Consider the following 12,295-nt stretch of genomic DNA (forward strand, 5'->3'; position numbering starts at 1 on the left):
CCTGAGCATGCCTGACCTTCAGTTTGTTTGCACCTAAGTTTATGAATCCGCTCAACAGGCTACCGGCCCCTACCACCGATTTCCGAGCTGCCCAGGCACGCTGACTCCATACATTTCAACATAACCTTCCTCACAGGTTTTATAAGAGCAGGACACTAAGCATCACTTTATTTCATCAGTTGTGTCAAAGCCCTTCTTGGGAACCGCTGGTAGGAAAACAGGTTTCGAGGTCAGAGCAGGAAGCATCTGTGGTGACAGGTTATAGCTCTGTAATAAAACCAGGTTGTCAGACTCAGACCTTCCACTAGGGAGGCCCAAAGACTGACCTGTCAACCCCACTGCACGTGGCCGCTGGGGCATTTTTATAGAGCAGGCATCTGATCCACTCTGAATCAGAAGCCTACCTGAGCCTTCTTTATCCTGAGTACAAAACCTCAGCAAGCACGACAGGAGAGTCAGTCATGGGCAGCAAATCCCTTGAACTTTCCAAATATACCATCATTTCCAGTTCTGGAGAAACTTCTAACATTACTTCCAACTTTCAATGTTTATCAATAACATGGCCATGAACAGCTTTATATATAATTTTTTTTTAATCCTTTCAAACACTTTTAAGTGCAAATGCCTGTTACAGTTCACTGTTACCCTAGGTTCTGGTTTGCAAACCACTTTGTTTTCCCTTGAGTTCAATTTTAAAGTCTAAAAAACAAAAGCAATATTTTGGATAATGGGACAAAAATGTTCAGGAAGCTTGCTGGTTTTCAAAGTTCCCAATTGGTTAAACATCTGGCCTCCCTGACTAAGTTGCCACATGGGCTGAAGAAGCTGGGGAAGGGAATGCTTTCTTTGTCTGGAGGGCAGGGAAGCTTACACAGGATCTCCAGATCTCTGCTCTTCTCTGATACAGTCAACAGAGACATCAGGTTTGCTGGATATTCTAAAAGCTACAGCCTTGAGTCTGAATTCTGATGTCTGCCACGCCTTTTCTAGTCCATTGGTTAGTGAAGTCTGGGGAGACTTCCTGCCTGAAGCCTCAGCAAGGCCTGCTGGTCTGCTGTGGCCGACGACACTGCTGCTCTTACCGCCCCTACTACTGGCCTGGGGCATCGGGAAGACTCTGCACCCAGAAGGTCAGGATGGGAGAGGGGGTGCTGGCCCTCAGAGATGCTCATCTGTGGCTCAGATTTAGCTGCTTTGGGAGAGTGGGGGGCACTGACAAATGGCAGACTGAACTGATGCCAGCGTGAACTCAGCACTCCGAGAAGAGTGAGCTGATTGCAGTGATGATTCCTAGCAGGCAAGGTGGTCAAGGCAGCAACAAGGGCATACTTAGTGCTTACTCTGAGGCAGAGTTTTTCTAAGCACTTATTTGTACTAATTCACTCAACCCTCATAGCAACCTGATGACACAGGCATTAGAATTACTTTCTCTTTTCATTCAAGGAAACTGTAAAGTCCAAAAAGCTTGTGAAATTTCTTCAAGGTCACACAGCCAGTAAGTGACGAGCCAGGTTTCAGGAGCAGACAGTATGATTATAGCCACACCACTCCCTCGCCTAAATGTGATAGTACCCCTATCAAAGGCATAAATAACAGCGCCTGTCCGTTAAGGAAAGCGTCTCAGTAGCCTTAAAAATAAACTACAAATGTGTTCAAGATCTGATGCTCAGATAAGAAACTAAGAGAAACATGACACAGCCCCGGGAATGACTGTGACTCCTGATAGCATCAGATTCTCCCAGTCTCCCAGAGCCCAGGAAAGCTTGATCTTCTGACAGTGGCTGTGTGGCACAACAAAGAGGTGCTTAGTCTTTCTCTCCAACATTAGAGTTGAAAATTATTATGAAAGTTAGGTATAAAACAGTATTAGGTCTAGGAACCTTTTAGCTGCATGTTGCAAATTATAGGCTGTAAACACTATGTGCTATCAGTGTAATAGCTGCTCTTCCCATGGAACATAGGGACAGTGTGTGTTTCAATTTTCTTAAATTGAAAAGAAATAAATATGTGAAAAAAAAGAAGCTAAGAAGTATCATGAACTCTAGAATCTATTTCCACTGTCCAGGGTGATATAAAATAATACCATTTCAAAAAAGGGGTAGAATTACTCTTTTGAGGTCAGTCTAATGTCACTTGGCAGAAAGAAAAATCCACATTTAATTGTAAGCACTGGTACCTGGTGTTCTCCAAATCTGTCCGTGCATGGATCTTCTCTGCAAGAGAAAGATCATCTGTGGCTTCTTTACGTAATAAGTGCATGTGTGTGCGTACACACATCCTCCTGTACATTTAGCAATTATGCTGTTACACTTCAAATAAAGATGAGACCTTACGTACATTCTTAACACTTTCATTGTGGCAGTATACTTTGTTTTATTCCAGTCCTTTAAGTATCCTGTCCCGACAGGATCCGACACACAATTTGAATGACTGGAATAGCTACAAAAGCTCTCTGTGAATGTTTTCCCCAAGTGTAAATTATTGGCAAACTATTTATATAATTCATGAAAATCTTTAGTCTTGTGTCCTTTTAATCTTGGTGAATCCACCACACTGACAGAATCCTGCTTTTACTCTAAGCTTAAAGACTGGATTTATTTCTTTGGCTTATCATGAAGAAAAAGATAAGTGAAATCGTACTTTCAGATGTATGCAATTTAGCTTCCGTACATATTCAACGAGGTTTAATGCTTCTATAGTTTCCACCCTTGAATTTGTCAAAGCTGAAGCTAAACAGGGCAATTCTCTGGCATTTAGTCCTGGTAGTATTTTGCTAACATTAACTTTATCATAAAAAGTTCGTATTCATACTCAACAATTTGATTTCTTGAGCACTGTTTGACATCTGCACCCCCCACCATGTGCTGGGAACAACCACAATTAATACAAAATTTAGGACCACAACATGACTCAATTATTATTATTTTTTTCCTCTTATTGCTCTCTATTATAGTGTTTCTATTCACACCATTTTGGGCTAAATCACTTCAACATAAAAATTGAACAAGTTTTCCTATCACTTCCGTCCTAATGCTTGCTGGCTGACAAGTAACTTTTGAAATAGTGTGGCTGAAAGGAAAACCACTGCAGAAGCTGAGAATCTGCAAAGATGCTTGATCAGAAGAGAAATATAACCTCTGGCTGTCACCTGTTGTACAGTCTCTTGGAACCAGAGATTTGGAGGAACCTCTGAAGGTGAAATCACCCACTTCCCCCATTCCACAATTTCTACCCTAAGGGAAGGCACTAGAATCTCTGGACCTCCAGGGCTGTCTTATTAAGTTATTCACTTATTGTAAAATTTATTTATTTTTTTACTAAAATATAGTTGACCTACAATAATACATTAGTTACAGATGCACAGCACAGTGATTTAATATTTTATCCATCACAGAATATCAGCACGATCCACAGGACTCTTTTAAAGGCCTCCTCACTGTGTCTCACACTTCCACTCCAGCTCTCTTTCCTCTGATTTCATTTTTAACAAGTAGCTGGATTCATCTTTTAAAAATATTAAGTTAGATATCTGTCTACCATTTAGAACCTTCCAATGGCTCACAAGGATTTAATCTATAATCCACACTCCTTCCCAGGGTGTGTGAGGCCCTGCATGGCCTAGCTCCTGCCCAGCTCTGTGTCTTGGTCTCATATCAGTCACTCTATGGAACAGGAGTGCCCCTTTCCTCATATCAAGACTCCTATATCACTCTGCTTTATTTTCTTCCCAATATAAAGTGAAAGAAGAGCTTTCATGGGGGTTGTGGGTTTGGGGGGACATCAGTGGTAGTCTTGCATTCTTTCTAAGCCAAAGTCAGCATTTTGACTGGTCAAGTGTTAAAGATGCCTTAGTTGTGACTGTAGCCTGTGACTTTCAGGCTGCACATTTATTTATGAACACAACATTTCTCTGGTCTGCTTATCTGGGATCCCCCACCACCAGACAATGGAAAGATGACCTCTTATTCAAAAGCAGGCAGAGCAGTCACTTACTTATAGTGGATCCAGACTCTGGCCTGTTCAGGGAGCTGATGATGACAAAGCCGAAACCCTCGTTCTCTTTGCGGTGAATGACCACGTCGCTGGTCTGCAGGCTGTGGGAGGCGAAGCCTTCGGGGGGAGAGGCGTTGCTGGTGGGGACGGCATGGTTACTGTTGCTGTAGGTGTTGGTGTAGGTTGCGTAGTCACTGCGAGGAGAACTGTGGTGGGTCGACACGGAGCCTGGACTCCTCCCATTCTCTGGGCAGGGCTCCCCTGGAACACACATCATACACAGGTACCTGGTTATTTAGCCAGAGTCTGAATGAACGAGCATCTCCTGTGCCCTGGGCACTGTTCCAGACACCTGTATTGTTACAAGACTGCTTGACTGGCTCCTATTCTCCCAGTCTCTGGATGTGATGCATATTTAAAAGGCTATGAACCTGGTTAAGGAGGCCCCTAGGTCTTGTTCCCTTCCACCCTTCTCAGCAAATGCAAGTAAAACCCCTCCTCAAGTCCCCCTGTGCTGTTACTTGTTTATAAATTCTCCTTGGTAAAATTACAACTCCCTTAGACAACACCTAGTTTGAAATATAGGGCTTCTTAGTTTCATGATCATAATTGATCTTAAGACAGACCATAAAAGACCATGAAACAGGTAGACAGAATCCTAAACTGTACTACACATAAAACTTATAGAACTAGCATGAAATACACATCTTCAAAGTCCACCCAAGAAGTTTTTTCAGTAGATATAGGAACAACTGAGCCCAGGAACTTAGATGAGGTTTCAAGGCCACACTGGGAGGAATGCTGATTGTAGCTGGGGCTAACAGGGGATGTCCATGTAAGAGCTCTATTGCAATTTTACTAAATAGCCATGGTTTTATTTAATATTGTGACACCCTGTTAGCCTTGAAGTGTTAATTCACTTTGTATAGGTGGAAAACACTTACTTTGCTCACTCTAGGATCAAATCTAACAATGATATCAGGCTAAGGAATGATGAACTTTGAATCTCTAAGGGAGGTGTTAGAAGCCTTGTTCATTTAAATTCTGTATTATTACAAAATATAGTTTATATCAACCAGATAAACCAAGCCAATACTTCCATGAGAAAGTAAGTATATTTTCAGGGGGAAATGACAGAAAGTTGGCAGCCAAGAGAAGCTAGGTTTTAAATTGAAAGTTGATCTATCATCCAAGAAAGAATTTTGTTATTTTACAATAATACTTAGGTTCTGGTATTCTGATGAAAAAAAACTTAAAAGCAAGCAGGTAGAATGCTGTAATTAGAAAAATGACCATTTCATCTCCATCTTACAATTTGATTCAGTTTAGTCGCTCAGTCATGTCCGACTCTTTGAGACCCCATGGACTGCAGCACGCCAGGCCTCCCTGTCCATCTGTACTCAAAAGATATTTATGGAATAGAGGGACATTAAGACTGAAAATAATGATGAAAATAATGATAATTAATGATTCTTTTTTGGGTCTTTAGATATGGTTTCCTATTTGGCATACTGGAAGTTGTCTCATATGGCAAGTTAAAAATAATTAGCCAAAGTTCCAGTGAGGGCTTCTTACTTAAGCTGCAATTATATTCTGAAATGAAAAATCATTTCATTTCAAAAATCAAAGTCAGTTCAAAAATCAGGGAGCAAGAACACTGACTATAAGAGATGTTTTGTTACACTGATACCTACAGAAAATGGAACTGCATTTACTAAAATACTGTTTTACAAATGATCTTTACAAAAATGTATTCATTTCTCATCTGTAAGTACAAAATGAAGAAGATCCAGGCTGCTGCTTATTATCACTTGATAAATTTGAATTTTCTGTGATATTTACTCAATCAGGTTTTAATAAAATAAAGCAAATAGATGCCATTCATCTGTAAGAAATGTACTGAAGTGATAAAAGAAAAACAACAAAAAATGTCAATGGCAAAGCTTTTTCCTCTTTTCTACCAGAATTTCAAACTGCCTGTAAAATGAACCCTCTCCACTAGAAAACATCATCCAAAGACAAGCTGTTATTGTCCTGGTGAAGCACACATGTCCTTTATCAGTCCTTGCACAAGTTGGAAATAAAGTGATTAGAGATAGTCAGGAAGAAGAAAAACAAACAATTATTATGCTGCAACATTAAATTGAAGAGCTCCCCAAGTTACTGGACCAAATCAGTAACTAAATGTCATAGGCAGTGACAAGAAAGATCTCATTTTCTGGCTGTCATATTTTAGGGAGTTGAGAGCTGCAGTCGTCAGTACAGCAGCACAAAGAAAAATTATCTGTCTTTGCAGTAAATGACTCACAGTGGATCTGCCACTGGTTCTAAAGGGAGAAAGAAAGACAATCATTGTTTAAGTCAATGCAAGTGGTCCCCGGGTGAGTGAAGGAGTCAAATACATTAACAGAGTACATTTCTATTGCTTCTGGATGTCTCTTTCATCCTCTCCAACAATGTTCTTTATCTTTAACACCACGAGCACATTTAAACCCAGGGAGTTAAGACGACTTCCAACGATTGGCTTTGAGGAATAGAACTGATTCCACATCATTTTTCTACTTGGCTGTCTCTAGACACAAACGAGCCTGTCTTCTTTTCAATAACACTTCCTGGTATGGAGCATGAATAACATTGTTTTAGAATAATATAGTAAAATGTCAGAAAGTGACTAAATACCATGTGCATTAAAAAAAAAAAAAAACTCACTAATTTCCAGTATCCCTGACTCATCCTTCTGGCTTACAGCCAAATGAGTATACAAAATTCAGTCACTTAATATCTACTCAAATCAAATAATTAATTTTTAGGTTTAGCTTCTGTCTGTCCTCACCGGTCATACTGGAAATCATCACTGTGCTGACTGGGAGAGAGAGTCTGGGAAGGCAGGTGTCATTGATAAAGTCCTCCAGGTTGAAGTAGTTTTGACAAGAACAGTCAAGTGCTGGCCAGGAGCTGCTCCTGGTCTGCAGACCTATTAATGATTCCTTCACAGTGCTGGCCTGCTGCTGCTAAGTCGCTTCAGTCGTGTCCGACCCTATGCGACCCCATAGACGGCAGCCCACCAGGCTCCCCTGTCCCTGGGATTCTCCAGGCAAGAACACTGGAGTGGGTTGCCATTTTCTTCTCCAATGCATGAAAGTGAAAAGTGAAAGTGAAGTCGCTCAGTCGTGTCCAACTCCTAGCGACCCCATGGACTGAAGCCTACCAGGCTCCTCCGTCCATGGGATTTTCCAGGCAAGAGTACTGGAGTGGGGTGCCATTGCCTTCTCCGCACAGTGCTGGCCTAGAGTTTATTAAATGATTATTAAAATTAATTGGCAATATTTTTAAACAGGGAAATTTTATAGAAAGCTGGATTTCTAGTTTCTCTTGAAATATTTGGCTCCTCTGTCCATGGGATTCTCCAGGCAAAAATACTGGAGTAGGTTGCCATGCCCTTCTCCAGGGGATCTTCAGACCCAGGGATCAAACCCATGTCTCTTACGTCTCCTGCAGTGGCAAGTGGGTTCTTTACCACTAGCACCACCTGGGAAGCTTCCAATAATCAATTAGAGTTGGGCAATTGCTGCCCTCTTGACTGAGTATGAAATGTGCAAGACCCCACAGTCTCAACTACTCCCCAGTGTCTCCTGTACATTCCTGATTTACTCATTTACCCATGGAGTGAGGAGCATGTAGGCAAAGAGACTTTTTCAACCAGAGCCCTTTTTTCCCTTCAAGATCACCCGGTGGGTATCAGAATTCTCAGACTCTGTAACCAAGCAGCCCCTGCCTGCTTTCAGGGTGTGCCTGGGTCCCTTCTCAGGACTGTCCCACAGACGTATGACAGCACTGCAGATGTGTGAGTCTTAAAGCATGGCTGAGGCAATGGGGACTGTGCATGGTAGAGCTTAGATACGTGCGCTAGAGTGTCCACAGGCATAGTGCATCCCTGTAGTGCCCTTGCCATGTAAGGGGCTGGCCCACCCACAGGCATTTGATTTTATGTACTCCTGCTTTATGCTCAACAGGGCAGACAACTTATTTAAATGCTTATAGACAAAGAATAAGGGACTGCATTTAGAACTGACAAAAAGTATAGCAGTCAGGAGCAGGAAATTAACCAGTACCCTGCTGCAAGTCACTTCAGTTGTGTCCGACTCTGTGCGACCCCATAGACGGCAGCCTGCTAGGCTACCCCGTCTCTGGGATTCTCCAGGCAAGAACACTGGAGTGGGTTGCCATTTCCTTCTCCAGTGCATGAAAGTGGAAAGTGAAAGTGAAGTCGCTCAATCGTGTCCGACTCTCAGCGACCCCATGGACTGCAGCCTACCAGGCTCCTCCGTCCATGGAATTTTCCAGGCAAGAGTACTGGAGTGGGGTGCCACTGCCTTCTCCGCACCAGTACCCTAATCACTGACTAAACTTTTCACCCAGTTGTAAAGAAGACTTTTCCCTTTCTCAGCATCGGGCCAATAATCACTTTCCCTTCAAAGTGAAAGTCGCTCAGTCATGTCCAACTCTTTGCGACCCCATGGCCTATACAGGCCATGGAATTCTCTAGGTCAGGATTCTGGAGTGGGTAGCCTTTCCCTTCTCCAGGTGATCTTCCCAACCCAGGGATCAAACCCAGGTCTCCCACATTGCAGGCGGATTCTTTACCAGCTGAGCCACCAGGGAAGACCATACTTTCCCTTAGGTGTTAACGAAAAGATGCTGATAGCTTTAAGATGGACTCTAACAAGTTCTGATTGAGTCATAAAACTTTCTTGCACATCAGCTCTAGAAACTCCTCAGAGACACTCTTCTCTCAGATGAATAGCATGTATTCAAAATAATGTGTCACTATGTCGAGCATCTCAAAGCTGAGACATATAAATATTTATACTTTCAGTGTAACAATTAAAGCCACTCGTCTACTATCCTTGGGGAAAAAACAGCTAAATACTGGAGCTAGTGGCATGGATAAGACAAATCTCAAAACTAGTTTAAGGTGCAAGATCTGTACTAAAATTAACTGATAAAATTGGATACATAATTGGATGTTTTCATCCTTTACTCCACAATTTCTCACTTTCGAGTGTCTAGTTTGCCATTGTCTAATTGAAAATTTTGCCTTTCTATTTTTAGTGTGTTATGTATGTAACATACATAATGTATATGTTAACATTTGAAGCAGGTTTCTCCGTTATTTTCATTTTTGCTCAATGTAACTAACTGGTCTATATTTCTCATAATCAATGTTTTTTTTTTTTTTTTTTCCCTCTTGAGCATTAGCTAGGAAACCACTGCCTAGGGTCTTCTGAGGTGAAGCAGGACATTTGAACAAGCCGAAGCAAGCATAATGCTGAAGGGTATAATCTCTATGACCTTCCTTCTTTCAGCTCTTTTTCCATTACAGTGCTCCTTTATGCAAGAAGTGGGTGACACTGCCTGTCTTCTTGTTCATCTTCTGTCTCTTCATTATTTAATTGCTCATTTGCCTCGGCTTTGAACCATCTCATCATAAGCTAGGCTTGTACCCCCACTGCCTTGGCTTAGGAAAGCATAATAATTTTAACCATGATAATAAGAACCCTAGAAATGACATCTCCATTCCCACATCCATTTGCAGCTATCTCTTCTCACTGTTGAAGAAATGGCAGCTATGAAGAAAGGCTGTCTTCCTGTGCATATTTTTAAAATCTGTCCCATCCTATTTCGAGGCACTGACTTTACTATCAAAGTATCCTTTGCTGAACTTAATTGTTTTTAATACTCATAAAGCTTTCAAGGAAGAGTGGGTTGAACTAACTTGGAAACTCTTCTGGTGTGAATGAGCAGTCTGCAGTAGAACGTTTTCAAAAATTAAATGCACTTGAAATGCACTTGAACGCCTAAATGAGTAAAGTTGCTAAGAACTGCATCAAAGAGTATCTTCACGGAAGTCACACAATCCACAAATTGCAAGAATACATTTTTGCAGTATTTGGCATACACTCCAATAGCTTGGGTTGATTAGAACAAAATTTAATTTGCAATGATCAGCTGGTGGCAAGAAGAGCATGAAATTATGTTGCTGCACTGGTTTTTGCACTTTGCAGTATATTTCCTTGTAAATCAAGCATCTTCCTAATTTATCTTTGGGTTACAGAACATATAACACAGCAAACGTTTTATTAAAAATCATTCTGGAGGGTGAGAGACAGTTAAATGTTAACCAAGCAAACACTGTCTTCCCTCCTGGCACCTCGCCCAAGGATAAGGCATAATTCAAGGTGCTTTACCTCACTGGGTCAAGCGGTCTGCCGTGAATTTCTGAAGATGAATGGCACCTCTTAGCAAAAGCTCCGTATGATACAAGATCCACAGCAGTCTCTATGGGTAAGGGCTAACAGTACTTCTGACTTAGCCTTTTAAGTGATGGCTCTTGTTCTAAATCTAGTTTCTAGAAGACTCAAAAAGGATTTTTAATTTGACTAGCAAACCTTATCTTCTTGAGTGGTTTAGAGCCTGTAATTAGCTGGTGGCCTTTTAAAAAATTCAAACGTATGATGATAATAGCACATGTAGAAGAGTCCTTATGTTAGGGAGTGACATTTGCTAAAGGTTGGTCTAATGGCTTTGAATTCACTGGACATGGGGTTGGTTGTAGAGTGTGGAAGGGAACTGGAAACGGTGTAAAGAAAGAAGCCCTGGCTGGAGAGATGGGTCCCTGCGTGATCACTGACTCACTGCAGACCACAGGGTGATCTACTGAACCCCTGGGCCTTGATTTGTCATCTGTTACATGAGGGATTTCACGTTGCTCTTTCTAAGGTCCCTCCTAATTCTAGCATTGATCATTCTGTATGAGGAGCAGTAGGTAGCTAAGCAAAGAGGCCAGCAGACTCATGGGGCAGGTGACGCCAGAACATCGTTGGTGCTGTCACAGAGAAAAACACTTGTGGTTTGGAACTATATTCCCAATGTTACTGAGTGCTCAGATGATTAAAAAAAAAGTATAATGCTTGTAATGAACATAATTCTTACAAATATAAATCTTTTTTGGGGGAGTTGAGACATGGTAAAGAGAGATAAACTGAATCATCATAATATGACTAAGAGGGCTGATTTTAAAAGTATGTCTTTGTGGATTCTTTTATGAAGCTGAGAAAATGGTTGCAAAGGGAATAATTACTTCTAATTTCTCTGTCTCATAACTTTGGAGTTATATGAACTGTGTTTTCTCAGAGTAACATATAGCTGTATTTTTCTAAATCAGGGTAATCATTCCATTGTTACCTTTTATCAGGCTCTACAAAGGAAGCTAGTTTTCCATCCTCGTTGCCTTATTGTGGTATCAAAACACTGAGGTTTTTGGCTTGTAAACACAATGAAGAACATTTTCAGAATCTATATTTTTCACTACTATAATGTTCTTCATATAACTAGCACCTACTAAAAAGCAAAGAGCATACACATCTTAAATTAGACCCAGGCTTTGCTAGGAATTTTTTAAATGACTCCATGGAAAATGTCAGCCTCAAAGACTGCTTGCTGCTGCTGCTGCTAAGTCGCTTCAGTCGTGTCCGACTCTGTGCGACCCCATAAACGGCAGCCCACCAGGCTCCCCCGTCCCTGACTGCTTAGAAATGTATTATACTAGTGAGGTCAAAGTCTGCACTTTCAACTTCATTGTTACATGTGGAATATCTAGGTTGGTCTTTTCCCTCATAATATGGAAACCGATTTAAAATGTTGTTTCCAGTGTCCTGATCACGACTCACAAAGCATCACATCACCTAACCCCCAACTCCTGCTGCTGGTTCGAGCTACCCACCTCCACATAGCACCTTTCTTCTCACAGTGAGGTTGACCTGCCCATTCCGGGCTGCATGGTGCATAAGGTCGATGACATAGCGGTGGGTCTTTCCAGCCACTGGAATTCCATCCACATAGACGAGCTCATCTCCTGGGTGTAGGCGGCCATCTCTGTCAGCTGAGCCCATGGCGATGACGGCTCCAATCAAAATCTACAGAAGCAATGAGAAGAAAAGAACATTTATGTTTTAAACTTTCTTTTTCCTTCCTATGTATGTACGTATGTATGTAGTAATTTAGTGGAAGCTTTTATACTCTCTACCCTCCATCCTAAAGGAGATCAGTCCTGGGTGTTCAGTGGAAGGACTGATGCTGAAGCTTAAACTCTAATACTCTGGCCACCTCATTCGAAGAGTTGACTCATTGGAAAAGACTCTGATGCAGGGAGGGATTGGGGGCAGGAGGATAAGGGGATGACAGAGAATGAGATGGCTGGATGATATCACCGACTCGATGGACATGAGTTTGAGTGAATTCT

The 12,295-nt window shown here is 41.6% G+C and overlaps 1 protein-coding gene across 18 annotated transcripts in view; it reads right to left on the minus strand.

The window, feature by feature from the left end:
• MAGI2 (membrane associated guanylate kinase, WW and PDZ domain containing 2) overlaps positions 1–12,295 on the minus strand; it is a 1,472,356-nt gene that overhangs the window by 167,427 nt on the left and 1,292,634 nt on the right. For all 18 annotated transcript variants that reach the window (XM_086397095.1, XM_086397093.1, XM_086397091.1 and 15 more), the window contains 2 exons: positions 11,777–11,969; positions 3,994–4,254 (listed from right to left, as the gene is read on the minus strand). In XM_086397095.1, coding sequence (XP_086253221.1) covers positions 3,994–4,254; positions 11,777–11,969 — 454 coding nt within the window. The remainder of the gene's footprint in view (positions 1–3,993; positions 4,255–11,776; positions 11,970–12,295) is intronic.

Source organism: Bos grunniens, chromosome 4, assembly GCF_055505025.1.
Source record: "Bos grunniens cultivar Pamir isolate PY7600 chromosome 4, Bosgru_T2T1.0, whole genome shotgun sequence".
NCBI lineage: Eukaryota > Metazoa > Chordata > Mammalia > Artiodactyla > Bovidae > Bos > Bos grunniens.